Raw genomic sequence first — 21,853 nt, 5'->3', positions numbered from 1 at the left:
TATTGTCGTCCTGTATTTAGTCGACACAGATTGCGTCCGAGCGTGAATTTCATGCTTCGACGATATGTTTTTCTCGGCTGTTTTGCAGAAAATGTTCCGAACCTAGTTATTAGCACAATGAATATTTACACCGATTTAGGCAACAGGCCCAGTTTGACTTTTCCACAGATTATAGACTCGAGCAAACATTCACAAAATTAGCATCCAGTCAAAAATGACAGCCGTTCCCCGCTGATGAGTTTTGATACTAGTCAAAACAAATCAGGATGACGCCACGCGCTGATTAAGAGGTCGTGTTGGGTTTCGGCCACCTGGGTGAAGCGGCGTTTAACTCTCGTCTGAGAGCAGCTGCCGTTTTTGTTTTTTTTGGCGAATCGCATGGCTGATGAAGCTTCAGGGACGGCATGCATCAACAGGCATAACGAGGGTGTAAACTCCCTTCATTTTCTTCCCAATTAGTTCATTACACTCATTTAATTAATAAGTGCAGATGGTTCGGTCGCGAGGAGGCCAGAGGAAAAGGTCTCAGTCAAAATGCTATCTTCATCTCAGCCATTAGTCAATAGTCTCTTCAGTCACATTAGGCACCATCTGCACACAATCTCTCTCTCACACACACACACACACACACACACACACACACACACATCATGGCCTTGGATAAAGAACAGCTAGCTGCTGAATCACTACCACTCTCTCTGACTGCTGCCCACTTGCTTGAACAGATGGAAGAGGAAGTACTTGGGTTTCATTAGATACTGCCCATGCCAATCAAGCCCTCTATCAGGTTTTTATTCTCTAGAGTGCACACTGCACCCATCCCCCCACCCCACTGCCAAGGCTACGAGCCCCTGGAATAAAGCTTTCCAGCTACGGACAAGACGCGCAGCACCGAATCCAGATCAACTGTCTCTCCGCATTTATCAGTGCCGAACCTGTGACCCTGAACACTCAGCAACAAACCCGCTCTCGCACAAATGCTGGAAAACAGCCGGGAACCAGGGTGCCCTTCAACACAAAAAAGCAGCCTTACAAACACACACACACACACACACAAAGTATCTCTCTTTTCTCTCTCTGACTCCAGAGTTCTGAGGCAGAACCCAAACCTGGTGAGGCATCATACAAGAAACATTTTGCTAGTTTGTGTGCAAAGCCTGAACTCGTCCTGACAGGATTTTTTTATTTCATTTTTTCCCCCTCAGTGGACGGAATATCAAAATTTTAAACTCCGTGTGAAAACAAGCACTGGAACACCCCTCGGAAAAAGAATGAGATGTCTGACCTTGACAGGATAAGACTCTAGAGCAGAAGGACTGCTTGTTTGCATGAGCCGATACCGTGTCTCTGATACCAGTTTCAAGGCTCTGAGCAACGGCGGATCTGTACTCTGGTTCCATGTTACTTTGCAAAGTTATGCAAAACATCACCGGTACGACGACGGCTTGCGTAAAGTCAACGCTTCTAATTTTACTCAGCGGGAAACGATCGACGGGCAAAATTTCATTCTATTTGCATATTATATTGCATTTTCATACGGACTACAAATTCCGTTTCGTCCCTGTTTTCTAACAGTGTGCAGAAGACGGCTGCTGCATCACAACTCGGTGCCCCGGATGCTACCTTTGCTCATTTTTTATTTTTCTTTTAGAAAAATTACATTCAATGACAAATTGTAAAGGTCCAGTTACATTTATAAAAAAAAAAAAAAAAAAAAAAAAAAAAAAATTATATGTGTATATATATATATATATATATATATATATATATATATATTTTAAAAAGGTCAGAATAAGCGACTAAAGTGGTTACATTTTAACACGGATTAATGATTAATTCTAAATAAAAAGACAATAGTGTAGGTGTTATGTTTTATTTGATGTTAGCACATCGTGTAACCACTTTTCATTCACTCCATGGAATTGTTTTGAAGAATAAACACACGCTCCTCTGTTTTTTTTTTTTTTTTTTATCGTCACTTCGTCAAATCAACGGCATCCATTCAGTACCATTTCATCTGTAATGATTAAAAACGTTTAAAAAACAAACAAATAAATAAATAAAATACATCACCATGGCAACAATATCTCAGAAAAGTGGATCGCGTAATCATTCACCGCGGTATCGAGATTATATCGTAAGCGCACGTGATCGGCTGCGAAAGCCGAGGATCTGCTCTGATACCACGACGAGTCGGTTCTGTTTTTTTTTTTGTTTGTTTTTTTTTAAATTAATGTAGTAATAATTATATTGTAACGCTGTATATTTAAATAAGTGCTGTGACTAATATTGTCTTTGATATAGGTTTTGTTTGATTGATTTCTTTATATATATTTTTTTAAATCGCTACCTCAGGCGACAGCCTGCAGCGTGTTCATTCGCATCTGTTTGCACCTTTGTACGAAATTTACTAAACCGATTTACGAAACTGGCGGTAAATGAAAGAGGTGGCAAAATGGCGGCGATTTTTGCTGCTTAATCTTAATCTCTCCGTGTATTATACTTTGATATGTCTCCGGAAAAAAAAAAAAAAAGATGCAGAAACGTGTCAGAATTTACATGCGGGTAAACACCCCCCCCTCCCCCACCCCCAACATATTACGAAAACGGATCCCGCGACTTATTAACACGCGAGCATGTTTTATTAATCCGTTCCCTCGTTTTAGGTAAATGCAGGCCACGTATTATTATTTAAAACACATTTACCTAACACGAAGGAAGGAATGAATAAAACCTGGCCGGGATATATTGGTATGTTATGTGCGGGGCTCCGTTATAATTAAACGGCGCTTTGGGGACCTTTTATTTCTCAATATAACGGGTGTAGCCTTCGGAAAAAGTAGGACAAAGTCAGGAGCACATGGCCGTATGATCAGCCCAGGCCTTTTGCGCATCATTCAGACGTTTGAAATATTTCCCAGCATGCACCACGGGACTTTAAATGAGCTATGAATCGTTGAGTAGACATGCTATGAGGATATGAGGAGCTGTGTATAAAACAGAAAAGAGAGAAGAACGTGGACATGTAGCAAGCAGAAATGCCTGGAATTTGACACAGAATGAAACATATTGTGTGTGTGTGTGTGTGTGTGTGTGTGTGTGTGTGTGTGTGTGTGTGTGTGTGTGTGTGTATATATATTTGACTGACCTTTTTAGGTTGAGGAGAGCCCAAGGGATGCCTGTGGGTGTTTTGAATGCAGGCAGTAATTTCTCTCCCAGCTCGACGGCTTTCTTCCTGAACACCTGAGAGAAAAGAAAAGACAGGAGAGAGAGAGAGAGAGAGAGAGAGAGAGAGAGAGAGAGATCTAGTAAAGTTGCAGTCAGGTACACCTTCACACACTGACACTCTAGCACATGGTATATGACTGGCCCTGGTACCCATTTTGCCCTTTCACTCTGATTCAGTTCTTTTCGTCTGCTTGATCGCAACAGACAGGCTGAAAGTCACACAGCGACTGCCGGTGTACGTGCGTGCGTGCATGTGTGTGTGTGTGTGTGTGTGTGTGTGTGGAGAGAGCAGAATCCTGCAGCAGGCAGATAAGAACAGATCAGATAAAAGTTGCCCATGTGTATTAGGTCTCCCAGCTGCTCTTAACCTGCTGTCTGCCTGTCATCTCCTCTCATAGCTCTCCTTCCTTCCAGCCTTCATGTCATCTCCTACAGTGAGGAGGACATCCAGCCATCTCCACCTGCCAAGAGCCTCTGCGTACAGCGGAGATCTTATCGACAAAAATAATAAAAAATAAAACGGACCCCCCCTCAAAAAAAAAAACCAAAAAAACCAAAACACACATCGTCAGGGTTCTGTTTGCCACAATCGTCCCTAGGTGGTGTGGGGGGAGGGAGGGAGGAGAAGAGAAGAGATAAAAGCTAAATTGAGAGCGTTTGGTGCTGGAAATGCGGAATCGCAAAAAAATATACAGAGAGCGCTTCCAAATCCCACAGCGGGCGAAGACGAAAGGCGAAGTAAAAGAGCTGAGTTCACCGAGAGAAAGGGAAAAAAAAAAAGAGAGAGCGAGAGAGAGCGAGAGAGAGAGAGAGAGAGAGAGAGAGAGAGAGAGCATACTGAGACGTTTTGACGGTTCTTCAAATGAACGTTAAGTGCTGATGCTGAAGCGAAAAAGCTGCATCAGAGATTCACAGCTCTCACTTCGCTGAATTACTCATTCTGTTCATGCTGGAGCTCCGTCCCCGCCCCTCCTCCGAGCGTCCCACCGAGCCAAACTACAAGTGTTTCGAGCAGCCTCCTGTCTCGGTCTCCATCCATCTCTCTTCCCAGATGAAAACGTGCACGCTTGAACTTGGCACCTCGGCAAGGTCGACTGTAAACCCGTCACACTAAATTCCGAGCAGGAGTCCTCCAGGCTGGCGCTCAGAACCCTCCCGCCGTCTGTCCTGCGCCTCCGGTGTGGGGACGTGCACTGTTAGACAGAATCGCGGACACTTCCGGAGGAACCGCCTTCCGAGCGAGATGGACGGACGGCGCCGATTATCACCCAGCCGCAGCGCATGAATATCCGAAGATGAGACGCCGCTCGAGACCATTTTGATCAAATGTATATGATAAAGACTCGGTGCTGCGGAGTACATGAAAACCGCGCTCTAGGAAATGATCACAGGAATGCCAACATTGACTAGGAAGCTTATAAAGACTGTCGAAGTGGAAAACTCGACAGGTTTAAGAAGAAGAAGAAAAAAAAAAGACCCCAAAAACAATAACTACAACACTGATTGAGAAGATTACGTAGCACACTTCCTCCAAATAAGAGAAAAAACAGAGGTGCACAGTTAAAGCTAGTCAGTGAATTTGGTGTATTTTCTTGAAAGCTACCATTTGTAAATGCTAAAGTGTATGATCTTGGGTTTAAATGAAAAAACAAAAACATTTTTAATCAGGGGAGAAAAATACTCAGAGCTGCCATACACCATACGCCAGCTCAGATACGCCCCGGGGCCCGGTCGCACCGGATGGACGCACACAGTTGTAAGACTCGGCTGGACGTAAAACGCGGTAAGCCCTACGTAGATTTAATACCTGCTGCACCATCTAGCCATAATGCTACGTCTGAGACTAAATCTTACGCCGAGTCGAAGGTTGGTGTAAAGTGAAGACCGTCGATACGTCAGACGTCGATACGATACACAGGCTACAAAGAGGCGTGAAAGAGTGACGAGAGGCCGCACCGGTCCTCCGGATATATATACGGAGATCGACAGCCTATTGAAAGAGTTCGTTCCGGCACGGCTGGACCGTCGGAACCGATCGACGAGTCAGCTGCGACGTGTGACGGATAGGAACGGAGCGCTGTCCGACTTCCCGATCCACGCTCCGCTTCACCGACTGCCGCTGTCGTCACCCGCCAGACGTCCCGTTTCTTCTTATTACTTACGCCGTTGCTTTGTCGCACATCAAAAGACGCGGATCCTTACCGTACAGTCCGATCGTTTTTCCCGGTTCACGATCCGAGTCATTTAATTCCCGTTCCCTCGGCCCAGGGCTCATTTTTAAATCGGTAAACGTACGTTTGTAACCATGGCGACGTGAACGGCGTGCCGACTATCAGTGTCTACGCCGGGCGTAGCCGAGCCCGGTCGTGCTTTTAGATGGTGCAAGAGATGTAAATGTTTCATCACAAGCCCGGACGTAGCTAAGCCCCGGCGTACGGCTAACACCCAAGATTTTTTACGCCCGGCTGCCGCGACCAGGCCCCAGGTCATCGTACCCGAAAGTAGCACAGCCAAAGACTCGTCCCTAAACTGCGGAGGCTTAATGAGACACAAAGACAGTGTGTAATCGGTAGACTAATAATGGCTATACTGTTTAAGCAGAAACTCCGGATTAATCTGTAGAGAAAATGGGAAAGAAAGAAAAAAAAAAAACGAATATTTTAGTCTGCATTCAGACTGTTAAATATTACGCCAAGGCGCAATTGAGAATAATCATATTATTTATGGATATTTAAAAACAAACAAACAAACAAACAAACAAACAAAACACTATAATTTCAGCCTGTATTATGCTGCACTAAGTGTACGTACTCAGCTATTTGTGCTTATAAGGATTGAAATTCTTAGTCCTCGGCATACACTCCCAAAACTTTTCAATATTACATTTGTGTAACGAACGAGGTACAAATAAACCTCACCATGCTGGTAAATGTTGTGCAGGATTAATCGACAAAGGGGACTTTGATAATAGGTCATACATTTGTCCCTTAAAGAGCCACTAACAAGTCCAAGAGAGGAAATTCCTGATATAATCCAGGGGAAGAATTTTTTTTAGTTTTAACCAGAACCCCTCATTTAAGGTTCTGTAAAGCAGTGGTTCTATGACCTCTTTAAGGACAGTGCTGGCTCAGTGCTTAAAGCTCCGAGTTGCTGATCTGAAAGTCGGGGGTTCAAGCCCCAGCACCGCCAAGCTGCCACTTCCGGGCCCTTGAGCAAGGCTCTTAACCCTCTCTGCTCCAGGGGTGCGGTATCATGGCTGACCCTGCGCTCCGACCCCTGGTTTCTAACAAGCTGGAATATGTGGGAGGGAAAAGAATTTCTCTGTGCTGTGACGTGGCAAATAAAAGTCTTCTTCGGAGTGGTGTTCAGGGACGTGAAAGGATCGGTGAATTTTGCTTTGCAGCAGTGGTGCAAGTCACAACACAGTATTGTCAAAAATGATTATATTTATTATTTTGAGTTTAAAAAATAAAATAAATAAAAAAATATTATTAGCTCATTCGACTGGCCAGTGATTTAATGAGTTCGATCCAAATCTCAATAATTCAAAAACAAGTAGCCTGTAAGTACAATAGCCTTTCTGTTGGTGGAGCTTTTAGGACTAAACAGCTCTAAACAAATAGACCAAATATTACCGTTCACTTGTAACTAATTAAGATCATTAAAAATTGTGTCAAAGGGAGCTTTGCAAAATGTATTAGACAGTTAAAAAGCTTTAAACGGTTTTAAGAACCCCTCGTTGCATAGAAGATCCAAAATACTACTTTGACTCTAAATGGTCTCGTCCTGTACATGGGGATCTTTCTTTTGAATCGCACCTTATCCCGTCTTCACGGGTGCAAATGTCGAAACATATTGGGAGTCCAGTGAAATTGCTGTTCTCCGACATTTAATGTGAGTTCTATGGTGACCCGGTAACTCGATTTCAACGAAAGGGGATCATCGGATTGTCGGACTGAGAAGGAGCTCACATCGGGAAGGGGCAATTCAATTAAAAACAAGTCATAATAATAAAAGCATTTCTAGGTTTTACCCCAGCAGAAACAAGTAGAGAAGGATAATCATGGACCAGTACTGGGAATCTTTAGGGGTTTTACGTAGAGAGCCGAGTGTATAAATAAGATGAATTACTGTTACTATATAATAATATTAACTGCTGGCTGTAGCAGGAAATGGAGAGCCTTTAAACAAGTTATGAACTTCATGGTGCTCGATCAGAGAGATCTGCAGGCCCAACAACGATGCTAGGAGTCCAGAGGGTTTCAAGTGGGGGTCCAGGGAACCCTTGTGATCCATGAAGAGGAGAGAAGAAGTGCATTTTAAACAATTTTCAACTCCAGTGGTGGAAACGACGAGCTACGATTATCAAAGCTATTATATTTATTACTGCAATTAGAGTTCTTACAGTATTAATGGATTCTGAACTGAAAGGGGGTCCATACACGTTTATTTAAAAAAAAACAAAACAAAACAATTAAACAGGTCCTTAGGTCCGAAAAGGTTAAGTTTAAGAATCTTAATCTAGATTAATCAAGTTGTCAATCACTGGATGTCAATAAAAAAAAAAAAAAAATACAAATAAATAAAATGCAAAAACACTCTCGTTTGTCGGAATATTTCATAGGATGGATTTTATTTTTTTCAGCATTGACAATGAACCGTTTTCCGTATCTGTGTCATTTATATCGGTATCAAAACCCTTCCTCGTGCGCTCTCGGATCCCATTCACATATCGGCTCGCGTAACAGGCATAAAAGACGACCACTAAGACATTCCACGCCGAATCTGAGCATCCGTGCGGAAATTTCCTTCAGAAACTCCAGAGCTATAATACAGGATGTTCTTGCATGCAATCTCTACAATGTAATCTCACACGGCACACGGTCGTCCCCCGCCCCCCCCCCCAAATAAGAAAGCATTACTCTGCACTTCCCACTGGCCTGATGAAAATCCCTAATGAATGGCAATGTTCTAAATGGAAGTGATGCTTCAAAATTTCATCAAACAGAGTGCTGTTTGTGCAGATAACTGTGCAGGCCTGAGTTGGGTCTGAAAGATTAACTGCAGAAAAAGAGAAGCTATTATCAGATCAAACTGAGGTAAACAAGAAAGAGCGTCATGCATAAAGAACCATGTCAGGCTGCATTACTGAATGAAAAATATAGGAATCCGTGGCCCGTTTTGGCTCAGCAATTCACTCAAGGGTGCAGGCGACTCGACCGCGTGGTTTCAAGGGAGATCCCGGCCAATATAGATGTTCAGAAACAATGAAGGAATCGATACAGTGAACGCACTTGGCAAGACCTCGCTGCTTTCTGTAGATAGTGAAGAAAGGTTGCGCTTAAGTAAGGAATGAAACAATTGGCAGCACGTTGTTATAGGAAAACAATCGACGACGACGACGACGACAGGGTGGCGTGACGCGGTCCGACATGACGGGGAGCTCATGTCGCTGTTACCACCATGAAGGTGATTATTTTCCAATAACAGCAAGTGTTTTATTCCTCTTACACCACAGCATTTTCAGTTTGGAATGTATTAATGGATGACATGATGTGCTTTTTTTTTTTTTTTTATCCATTTATAGTTACATTTATTGTTGTTGAGCATCTGATTGTTATCACTTATAACGGTTATAAATCCGTTCCCTCACCAGCCTCGGTTTTTTTTCTTCTTTCTCTTGAATAAGACAATAATAATAATAATAATAATAATAATAATAATAATAAAAACCCCTCACTGATGGACACACAAAGTGTTGACACTGGAGACTCCTTCCATAAAATGTTAAATCTCCTCATAGATCATACATTTTCCTTTGTTTTAACCAGTTTATTATTAGCCTTAGCCTTCGATTAGCCTTCGTGTCTTCTAGACATCTCCCTGTGAATGATTTATTACTATAAAAACCTTAAGGCATTGGAATTAATACGGATTCGAGCCGGCACCGCAGTCCGAGTAGTGCGGTTACAGAGAATTAATAAACACCATTCAGAAACGGAACAGCGCTGTGGTAGAACACAGATCCTGACCTGCGCGCTGAAAAGTTTCCCCACAGTTCCGACACGTCGACCGATCAAGCCCGCTTTATTGAAAAGGTAAAGACGAACTATAAAGCTTAACTGCAGGAGACGATTAGGGAAAGCTCTGTTATTACACGCGCTGCACCTGCCTGTCGGTTCCCACCCCCGTCCCAGCAGTAAGCATCATTAGCGATCCTTTAATAGCATCAGAGTTACTCAGAATTTAAAAGGCTGACGCAGTAGATCACGCCCTGGAACTAGCAGCAGACAATTTTGAAAAGGGCACTTAAAAGCAATTACGCTGCTCATTTGCAAGGATTTATTGCAAGTCGACAGAGCCAGACCACCACAGTTTCAACTGCGGAGCCTGTTCTATTTATTTCTCAGGGCATTTACGGAAGACAGGATGAGGCAGGATGAGGCAGAGACCAGAGAGAGAGGGCTGAACGGAGGAGAACAGCAGTCTGGCCACTATACCCCCTTAAAGCCATCTAAATGCTTCGGCATGGGAGGAATACAATCCTAGATTAATCATGTGATGTACACAATCAGTGCTCATTCAGAAAACGTTTGAAGCAAAGATGGAAGAAAGGATGGCGTGTTCAGACTGAATTCATTCACATAAAAAGCTGCTCTCATTTTTTTTTTTTTTAAAACTCCACAGCCCTGCAAGGTCACTTGGGATGTTCAAATCCTTTCTTCAAAGTCTTTCATGAAACCAACAGCTCTAATAGAGAACGGCCTGGGTTCGAGCTGCAGGGATCCACACAATGGCAGGTATTCAGCCAAGTTAAGTGCTTGAAGCACAAAGTAAAAGGAGCTGCTCCAATTCTGTATGGCTTTCTATTTAACCCTGATTTTACAGACCCAGATCTTCACTAGTGGTGTAGTGGAGGTTTTTGGTGACTATACTCTGGCTGTTGGAGACGTAATGGAAGCACTATGATTACATTCGAAAATTTTCGTTGGCCAAATGTGTGACAATCTCTGGTTTGAGTGATTGGGTTTCTGAGGATATTTTGAATTAACATCTACAAAAATGCTAAAAAACCTAAAGTTAAAGAAAAGAGAAATTTCTGGTCCAATCAAGAGACTTTCACAGTAATTAATGTCAACTACAACCTCAATCCCAAACCAAACCCAACCCCCCCCCGCAAACCCGACCTCAAACCTAACCCGAACTCCAGAGCCAAGACCCAAGCTCAAACCCATAACGTCATACCCAACCCAAATGCCAAACTCAAACCCAACCCTAAACTCTAACCCCAAACTTCAAACGTGACCTCAAACCCAACCCCCCGAACCTCAAACCCAACCCTGACTTCAAACCTAAACTTCAAACCCAACCCTAAATCCAACCTCAAACCCACAGCAAACCTCAAACCCAACCCCCCCAAAATCAAACCCAACCCTGACTTCAAACCCAACCCTAGATCCAACCTCAAACCCACAGCAAACCTCAAACCCAACCCCCCCGACCTCAAACCCAACCCTGACTTCAAACCTAAACTTCAAACCCAACCCTAGATCCAACCTCAAACCCACAGCAAACCTCAAACCCAACCCCCCCAACCTCAAACCCAACCCTGACTTCAAACCTCAACCTCAAACCCAACCCCCCCCAACCTCAAACCCACAGCAAACCTCAAACCCAACCCCCCCCAACCCCAACCCTGACTTCAAACCTAAACTTCAAACCCAACCCTAGATCCAACCTCAAACCCACAGCAAACCTCAAACCCAACCCCCCCAACCTCAAACCCAACCCTGACTTCAAACCTCAACCTCAAACCCAACCCCCCCCCAACCTCAAACCCACAGCAAACCTCAAACCCAACCCCCCCCAACCTCAAACCCAACCCTGACTTCAAACCTCAAACCCAACACCCCCAACCTCAAACCCAACCCTGACTTCAAACCCAACCCTAAATCCAACCTCAAACCCACAGCAAACCTCAAACCCAACCCCCCCCCGGACCTCAAACCCAACCCTGACCTCAAACCTCAACCTCAAACCCAACACCCCCAACCTCAAACCCAAGCCAAACCCTCATCCCAACCCTAAACTCAACCCCATCCCATGTGCAACCCTAACCCCAACCACCAACCCTGAATGAAAACTGAGTTACAACACACTGACAAGTAGCAACACTTTTCTGCTCCTGCAAGAACAATTAAGCCCCAAAATCACATGAGAAACAAGTCAATCTGTCTTCCATTTTCTGGTGAATGCAATCTAAATACTATGGAAATAGCCTATCAGACAATCCTAATCTGCTCAAGATGTGGCTGCATTATGGATTTCTCTGGGGTTCTGGGAGCAAACAAAGCCACGATTTTGCAAAAACTCTTCAGCATGCATGAGAGTAGAACATGAGCAAAGAAAACATCACTGGGAAATTACACACAGCTGTTGGGAGGGGGGAAAAAGTGCTATGAAGATCTGATTTGAAATGACTTTCCGACAGTGGTTCACACAACATGCGTTAGAAGAAGGGGATTGTTGATATCAGCTAGCAGAAGTTTCCAGATGTAATACAGGCTATGCCACGAGCAGATGTGTGCTGCATCAATCAGGCGGCAGCTCCAGAGCAGGCCAAGCAGGCAGCGGATCATGGGGAAAGAACAGCTCATTATCCCTCTGCACTTATTTGTTTAAGGGAACCTGAAAATGAAGTTGGCAGAAGTGGACCTGGGACTCGCTAAAGTAAATGCACTTAGTGTATTCCATTTAATTAATTCATTCTGCACTAATAGCAATGTCACTGTTAACAATCTTAACACGAGTCTCATTAAGCACTGCTCTACAATTTCAAAAGACTGGACTTTATACAGTATGTCTGGAATAGCTTGGCATCATCATTTTTACACAGTTTATCTTATCAAACTGTATATCAAATTTGGGACTACATTTAAATTTACATTTTAAAAACACACACTCATATTAAATTGGGAACACTGGGCGTGAAGTGGGAAAACACCCCGAATTGGACGCCAGTCCGTTGCAGTTAAATGAAATTGGGAACACTGGGCGTGAACTGGGAAAACACCCCGAATTGGACGCCAGTCCGTTGCAGTTAAATGAAATTGGGAACACTGGGCGTGAACTGGGAAAACAACCCGAATTGGACGCCAGTCTTTTGCAGTTAAATGAAATTGGGAACACTGGGCGTGAACTGGGAAAACACCCCGAATTGGACGCCAGTCTTTTGCAGTTAAATGAAATTGGGAACACTGGGCGTGAACTGGGAATACACCCCGAATTGCAGTTAAAATAATCAGATGTACAGCGTTTGAAGTTTAATTTACGCAGCACAAATCCAGTGTCTCATTTTCCTACCCAGATATAATATTCATTCTGAATTGATATTAATTTTATTACACCGACATTCTCAACGCTCTGCAGCTTTCCCAGTCATTTAGGATAATCTATAATGCTGGATATCATTACAGGAACATCTAGTATAACATATGTCCTTTGTTTTGTTTTTTTTCTGCCTACACATGAAGTTGCAGAGTATGAAGGGGAAAATGGAGGAAGGGTTTAACATGCAAACCAAGCCAGCCAGGGATTCTCGGTTCTCAACAGTATACTTCTGTTTCAAGTTCAGCCATAGCTTTATCTCTGAGATGGAAATTAGGCGGTTAAAAAAAACGCTAGCCAGATCTTTTAAGAGATATGAGGACAGAAACCCGCACGTATTTTCTGAAACGCCGGCCAATGACTTTCGGACTTTTTGGCCGCGGACTTGATATACTACATGATCATATGCTGGATTGTTCCCTTTAGTCTGTATTAGTGCACGTAAATTGCAAAATTGCATTATTACATTATGTTCCTATTCACCTAGTCAGAGAGGCAACCAAAGCATGGGCGTGCGCAGCACACTGGAGCTTTTACTTGCCTTGTGGGCTTGCCAATGACCATCATTGTCCACCCTCGATAACTGCGTTATTTATTTATGCCATCCGATGAGGTCTACATGTGATGGCCACGTCTCAGCAGTTAAGGCTCTGAGATACTGTAGAGTCAAATCTTGGTACCGTTGTTGGGTCCTTGAGCAACGCTCGTGACCTACATCATCTCAGCTCAATTCTAAACCGCTTTGGATGGAAGAGTCTTTCAATTACTGTATGTAAATGTAAAACACCTCACATCTACTACTTTTCCAATCTGACACACATTTCAAATCTAAAGCACTCGAGGCAGGAGCAATAAGGATATATACAATCATTACGCGAGTCCTCTGCCCGAGCTGTCAAACATGATTTATAGAAAGATTACAAGATTCAGTTCCACTTATCCAGTCAAATTCAGAATACCGTGCGAAGACACTGTCTAGACACGGACAGACAGAGATACGCAAAGGGTCTGGTATGTCTCTCACATCGCATCATGGTGTGTCAAAGGATATGCCAGCTCACAAACTCCTCATCCAACCCACCATCACGCCCTCCCTCCCTCGCTCCCTCCCTCCCTTCCAGCCCTCTTCTTGTCTCTGAGTGAGGAGTCTAATGGAGACGGATCTTGGTGCAGGGACACAAAGGACATTAATTATCTTGTCACGGTAGACACCACACAGCAACAGTGCTGAAACACCAATTCTCCCCAACAGCAGGTTTAACACCAAGAGCTTTAGTGGACATGAGCTAAAGATTCACACTATTGCACTTGACATAGTGCAAATTTGTACCACTCTTCACACAGTGGGCCTAAACAGAACCTTTACCAATACTCAGAGCAATTCTCATTGATACTAACAAACCGGTCTTGGTTGTTTTCAAGCTTGAAATATTTTGGTCAATACTGACAAATAGCACTAAAATATAATTAAAATTTATTACAGACCCAGGCAAGCCATAACACACTAAATACGGTCAACGCTGATTCTATACTATGATGCGTATGGAAACTGGAATAAAATGCATTGTGGATGTTCTACAACAGAGCACTTGGGTGAGCAAAAGTATTGGAATGGATAGTCTTAAAGTAAACAACACTGTACATCTTTTCCTTGCAATAACTGCATCAATCAGTGCGTTTACATGGACAACAATAATCCACTCTTCACCCGATTAAAACCATACTCTAATTAATTAACTACCATGTAAACAGCGATTTTTAATTACCTTAATCTAATTAAGGTCATACTCTAAGTAAGCAATAATCTAATTAAGACAGGTGGAGTACTCGTGTTTTAGTCGCATTATGGACGTGTATTACAGACACGTACACACCTTAATCCCATTATAAACGCCGTGTGAGAGTTTTCACCGCATTTTGCGACGGGACACGATCACGCACGGCAGTTTCACGTCTTACGGCGAACGAGAGAGTTCGGCTGCGTCCCAAACCGCACGCTTGCCTACTGTAGGCCTGTAGTGGGGGAAAATACATGCATCTCGGATACTATATAGACGGTGAGTACGCGGTTTGGGACGCAGCCCACGGCTTCAAGCAGTCGTCTATTCGCACGTACGGCACGACAAATGATTAACCGCACTTAGAGCCTTCGTAAAAAAAAAAATTAAATAAAAACACCCAAAACTGTATACGGTCCCATAACGAAGACCGACTGTATGTCGATACGTGAAATTCTGGAGGGACGTCGGACGGCGTGGCGCGGCGACGTAATGACGTGTGCTGGTAATCTAATCATGTTCTAGAACATGTAAAACGTGTACATGACTGGAGTATTCTAAAAGCGACTCACGTAAACACCTTAATCACATTATTATCTTACTCAGAGTAAGCTCAATAATTAGATTACTGCGGTCCATGTAAATGTAGTCACTGACATCACAAAACTGTTGTATTCTTCTTTTATAATGCGATTCAAGGTTTCTACTGCATCTTCTTTCAGTTATTGTTTTTTTTTTTTTTTTTTGAGGGGGGGGGGGGGGGGGGGGGGGGTGTCTTCAAACCAGGATTAGATATTCAGAGGTGCTAACTGTTTTGAGTACCAAGCTGTTTAAACACGTCTAGACGTAAATATCCGGAAATGAAGACTGAAATTCTGATCTATCGTCTCATTCATCTTCTGACATTAAACCCCAAGCGTCTTCGGTGTATAACAAAAAAGAAAAGAATTGGCATTGCTGTTCCAATACTTTCAGGGGGGACTGTAGTTGAATGCGTCTGAAGTGGTAGCTCAGTAGCTCAAATGTTGGCCTACTGGTTGGAAGGTTATGAGTTCAAATCCCAGCACCGCCAAGCTGCCAATGTTGTTTGCCAATGTTGTTTGTATAAATGAGGTAAATGCGAGTTTCTCTGAATAAGGGTGTCTACCAAATGTCATCAATGTAAAATTTGAATGTGTAAATATTAGGGAAATTTGAATAGCGTCCACTATTCTATTATACGACTGTGAACCCACGTGAAACAGTTACAATCCAGACAGATTCTCTATTTGCACTACGAGGTGAGGTGCGAACATTTCCTCGTACATTTCATACAGTGACGGTAAAGTTATTCCATCCAATTATTCAAACAGCGCTAACAGACAGACATGGTTGCTACAGAGTTCCACTTTTCTACAGCTCAGCTATAAGCAGTGCCTAGATTCCCTACACTTATCAGCACAACTGCCTCAGAGATCATTAAAGCTAAAGCTCACTGAGCTTCTCCAATATCCCTTTTTATGAGTAGACACGACCTCGCTCTGCTCACCTGCCCACAGGCTTTCAGCCATGATTAGTGTGGACATTTTCTTTGCAGGAATCCACACGAGCTGATGCGGCAAAACGACCAAACTGAACCGCTATGAAAATGAGATAACCTCATTTATATGGAAATGATCCCAGGGCTACCTGTCACCGGATCGCGGTTGGCTCTCAAAGTGCCGTTCACGACCTTTGTTCAACCGGCAACAACCGCGGGGCCTTTTGGAAAAGGGTTCCGTTCGGACTCACGTACCGTTACAGCTTACTCTGCCGCTGATGGCGATCTGGGAGTTATGCAAAATTTGACAAACATCCAGAGTGACCTTTCAAAAGAAGGATTCGAGCAGGAGCGTGTCGGCGGCCACGCTCGGCTCTGAAAGTGCACGGAGAAATGAAGGAAGCTGTCAAGGACGGGCCCTCGGCCTTCAGATCTCCTCGGCGTCGGTGCTTTGATTGGAACAAAGCCGGCTCTTTGGAGTAACCTCTGCAAATCCTAAAAGCCCAGGAGCATGTGGACTGAAGCACAGCTGCTCTTTGCAGACAGGAAGATAATGGTGACTGATGAAACAGGAAGGCAAGGCTTTCTATACGTGCGGGTCAATAGTCAAGAGCGATGTCTAAATATTAACCGATGCCCTGTAGGCACTGTCATATTTGAATAGTCCGACTCTCATGCATTTGCTCTGTAAAGCTGATTATGCATACATGTGTGTGGATCCTTGTGTGTACCAGGGATTTGTACGGCTCCAGAAACGCACGTTCAAACATCCGGGATGTGCCTGAAAGTCAGCTCAACATCCACGGGCAACATTTACATAAGATACGTAGAAAACACAAGTCAACATGTGACCAGCATTATAGTCATAGTTTCTGCACTCTACCGTATTATGCCGTTCAGTCTCTAGTCTAAGTTTTGTTCTCCGGTCATTTATTCAGCTCTCAAACCTTGAAATCAAACGTTTTAAGGCTTTGCTGTTCAAATATAACAGGCTAATGACAGATTCTTGCTAGACTTTAAGAGCTTCATTTCTAACAGCTTCCAGCACTGGACCAACACTGTTTATTAACTCCCTGTGACTTTCAGAGAATCTTGCCGTCCATGGCTCTATATCAGAGTCCAGCTCATCCGCAACAACCCGACGGCAAAGTTTAGCCCTGACGCCAAAAGCAATTTCCTCTCTGTCAAAGTACCCTGTGCCATGGAACGCAGTTAAGCGACAGTGTGTCACGGGGTTCATCTCGTCTTAATGGAATTAAGCATAGATGAAGCACACTCAGCAGTATGGGGATACAGGGATTACAGTGGGTGTGTAAAGTCTGGGCTGCGGGTTATGACCTCCAAATGCACTGCATCAGAAAATACAGCGGTCTTCTTCTATAACTAGCGGTGGACGTTTAGGCGAACTTTATCGCTTTACTAGTTTCAACGAAACGATCGAATTAGCCTGGACGAGTGGCGGGTGGCGCGGCGCGGCGACCTCGACGGGGACGCGTCCGCCGCCAACCGGTCTATTTCGTCTTCTTACTAACTCCTACACCTGAAATAACGTTAACATTGACCTCAAACAGCAACGAAGCTACTCAATTTGACCTTGCTTTGACCTTGAGCCTGTTCATTTCCATACAAATCCTACAAACATTCAAGCGACCGTTCTCGAGACGGACGCACCGGATTCTACTCCGGCACCATCCGGAAGAGACTCCGCCGCCTCACTAATTAGTCCTGTCCTGCAGCAGCCACGTGTGCGTACATATTAAAGGCTTTACTACAGCTGGCTGAATCAGAGGGACAAAGAGACAAAGAAATATTTCGCAACTAACTTCTTAAAGTCGCACTATGTAACTCTTAAGGATTTAGGTATTTGCTGATTTCTCGAGTAGAAACGTGTCGTTAACTTGCAAAAGGGCATCCTGCATTTGCACACATTCGCACAGTATTGCTCAACCTGATGGCTGCAAGTCGATACACATTCAGGGAGCCTGCAAGGAATTATAGGGGAATTATATGCTGCTACTTATTGTAGCCTCCGTATGAACTAAATGAAACCGTATGCATGGCTTGTGAAAGGTTTAGGCTGAGAATTATACGACAATAAACATCTATAATAATAATAATAATCTATATAACATATCGGTATAACTGTATATCTGCAGAAAAGAAATTCATTACAAAAATAACTCGCATCCTCTAGAAGCTGCATACTGTATATCCCAAATATTTGCATGGTTCTCCTGGCAACAGGGCACATTTTTTTTTCGGTTTATAATTATAATCAGAAATTAATTAATCATCATAATAAGAAGTAATTTTATCTTTATAGTGCTTATCACACACTCGCACACATGCCGAAAAGCTGGAACGGTGCTCGAACCCACATGAGTCATGGTCCTTTTTTTTTTCTTCTTCTACGGACTCAAAAATGACATTTCGTTTTCAACAACAACAACAACAAAAAAAAAAGAGAGTAAATTTAAAGAATTAAGCTTCCGGGAACACTTGTGTGATTCATTCCAGTGGTGTCGCGGTCGCGACAGAACGACACTGCAATACGGCAGCCACAAATGAAGGTCACCCAGCAGCACTCTGGAGCTGAAAGGCATTTGTGGTCCATCGTCATTATCCGTTCCTCTCGGCCGGCTCCAAAACCAGCACACGGCACGACGACATCACGACACCACACGCTTTCCTTACCTTTTCCGAACCCTGCCTTGGAGTCTACCTGCCAAGATGAAGATGTTGCGTAGCGAGCTAGTTTAACAATCAGCGGTCTGCCTAAAAACGTCCAAAACCTCACCAACGTCTGAGAGAATTAGATGTCAGAATGTCTGCACCGTCACATCATCATCGGAACAGAGAAGAAGAGCCCTCACACACTCCGTATAGATGACGGCAAACACTTATCTGACCTTATAAAAGGATGTCAATACCAAGAAATTTAGCCAAAAGAACACGAACTGGTCCATAAGCTGCGATTGCAACGGTAGGAGGCTCCGTGGTTAAGATGCTGGACTGCCCTCAACTGCTCAGTCGTATCAATGAGATAAACGTAACTCGCTCTGAATAAGGGCATCTTCAAAATTCCGCACGTGTAAACGATGGCTCGTATTTGTATTTTATCCTCAAAAAGATGCTCTGAAATCTTCCATTCTGGCCATGAGGTAGAAATCCTTCTAACGTCAACGATGATGTCTTTTAACCATCTATTTGCTCACTTTTTATTACATTTAGGTTAATATAACATAGCGTTCCCAATTTGTTCCATCCCAAATGAAACACAGACACTGCTCCAAAACAGGACCAGTACCCGTAAATGGTTGATTTGGTTTGCAACCAAATGAGAAAGCTAAACGAATCGGTCTCGTCTGGAACCAGATGAGAAACACGAGTCGCCGCTACGTCATGAAAAGCACTCCCATCTCCAGTTTTTTCTTCTATAGTTCTCCACCTGGAAAGTGTACCCGATAAACACTAAACCCGGCTTATATTTGCAGCTTTTCAGCTCAGCTGGCAGGTCAGAGGTTAGTGTGGCTCGTGAAGCTTTGCTGTCATTCCCGATTCGTCATCATCCCGCGGGCCCCGAAGCCAGGTTCACGATCGTGGGTTTACCCATGCTAATTCTGCCCTTATCAGCGTGAGGACTCGGAGGTCAGCTGACGTGATGGACAAGCCCCTTGTGAAAACGGTGAATAAAAGATGGCCGCGATTCATTAAATGATAACCGGACTGCAGACAGAGCGCTGGTGTTTTAATAACCCCTCCGAGGAAGCGACTTCATTTGTCACTGTAATGGCTTATTTCTTTTCAATACAGCAATGCGCATTATTCATAATGCTCCTGATAGGTATCTGTAGAATAGGGTCATTTTTCTTCCCTTTGTATCAGTCAATATGTTTTTCCGTTAATTACTAGGTAATGTGAGGTCATTAATATGGCAAAAAGCACCTGCTCCTGCCCCTGAAGCCTTCTTTCGCTCGGCACAGATCGGACCCACTGAGATGAATGACTTCTGCCGATCGCATCTACAGTCTGGGTGTAGCCGTTTCCTCCTGTGTCATCGCTGTAAAGCTCTCAGCTTGGTTCAGGAGGTAAATTAATCTCCCAAGAAGAAATACATTCACCCTATCTTCCGGGGATCTTGAGTTCAAATCCCGATGATGCAACATCTATACGTAGTCAAGTGTTCAGCAGGTCAAAACTGGTCCTGCTGTCTGGATGGGAAGCAGAACTTTCCTCTCCCCTGTTAATCAGAGCACTATTAACAGCCACAGGCATCGATTTGCTCATGTATATCGGCACTGTCCTCCAAGCGTGTTGAGCTTTTGGCGCTGGATTAACAGTAGCTTGATGGCACTTTAGAGCTGACGTTGGTGGGAAATGCGTAGGACTAAATTTTCAGAGAATATAAGGTTTAAATAAATAAATAAAAAGGACAACTGAAAGACCAAACAAACCAGCATACCGAACCAACGGAAAAAAAAAACAAATGAATAATCAAATAAACCAAGAAACAAACCAAACAACAATAACAAACCAACAAATGAACCAACAAACAAATGTAGCCACTAAAACAAACCAATTAATGAATAAACCAGCAAAGGAAAATTAAACCAAACCAACAAATGAGCCAACAAACCAACCAAAGAATTATCCAACAAACATACCAACAAACCAATGGACCAATAAACAAAAACAGTCCACCCACAAACAAACCAATGGACCAATAAACAAAAACAGTCCACCCACAAACAAACCAATGGACCAATAAACAAAAACAGTCCACCCACAAACAAACCAATGGACCAATAAACAAAAACAGTCCACCCACAAACAAACCAATGGACCAATAAACAAAAACAGTCCACCCACAAACAAACCAATGGACCAATAAACAAAAACAGTCCACCCACAAACAAACCAATGGACCAATAAACAAAAACAGTCCACCCACAAACAAACCAATGGACCAATAAACAAAAACAGTCCACCCACAAACAAACCAATGGACCAATAAACAAAAACAGTCCACCCACAAACAAACCAATGGACCAATAAACAAAAACAGTCCACCCACAAACAAACCAATGGACCAATAAACAAAAACAGTCCACCCACAAACAAACCAATGGACCAATAAACAAAAACAGTCCACCCACAAACAAACCAATGGACCAATAAACAAAAACAGTCCACCCACAAACAAACCAATGGACCAATAAACAAATGTATCCACTAAAACAAACCAATTAATGAACAAACCAGCAAAAGAAAATTAAACCAAACCAACAAATGAGCCAACAAACCAACCAAAGAATTATCCAACAAACAAACCAACAAACAAACCAATGAACCAATAAACAAAAACAGTCCACCCACAAACAAACCAACCAAAGAATCCTACAACAATCCAACAAACAAATCACTGAACAAACTAACAAACAAACAAACTAACAAAGCAATGAACGATGAAAAAAATAAAACAATGAAACAACCAACAAGCTAACAGACCAAGAAAAGAACAAATGCATAAAAGTTGTTTTAATTTTACTTGGCTTTGAAAATGATAAAAAATTGAAGTCATATCTTAAACCCATACATTTTTTTTTTACATTGCCTCACAAGTAGTGTAGGCTGGATCAGCTATCGGCTTCCGTCCTGAACTTTCAGCCATGGCACTACAGGTTTTAGTACCTGTTACTTGCCTTTTACATTTACAACACTTGGCAGACGTCCTTATCCCAGAGCAACTTGACTGTAAAGAAGAAATGCTTTATACTTCTCACAATAAACATCATACACATACTGTAGGTCAGCGAGTAAGACTACTATCAAGCAAAATCTGTTACTGTTACGAGTTGACATGCTATCCAAACACCGCATGACGTACCCTAACAAAACTAACCTTCCAGCCGCCACTCCTGAACAGCCTCTTCTACGGATT

General features: G+C 43.2%; 1 protein-coding gene across 1 annotated transcript in view; it reads right to left on the bottom strand.

Annotated features, from left to right (window-relative positions):
• Positions 1-21,853, bottom strand: part of man1a1 (mannosidase, alpha, class 1A, member 1) — a 109,920-nt gene that overhangs the window by 31,976 nt on the left and 56,091 nt on the right. Inside the window, exon 5 of the mRNA XM_053675929.1 lies at positions 3,149-3,243. Coding sequence (XP_053531904.1) covers positions 3,149-3,243 — 95 coding nt within the window. The remainder of the gene's footprint in view (positions 1-3,148; positions 3,244-21,853) is intronic.

This window comes from Ictalurus punctatus, chromosome 25, assembly GCF_001660625.3.
Source record: "Ictalurus punctatus breed USDA103 chromosome 25, Coco_2.0, whole genome shotgun sequence".
Classification (NCBI taxonomy): Eukaryota; Metazoa; Chordata; class Actinopteri; order Siluriformes; family Ictaluridae; genus Ictalurus; species Ictalurus punctatus.
The sequence above is the reverse complement of the archived record's forward strand: the minus strand, read 5'-3'. Positions and strand labels throughout refer to the sequence as shown.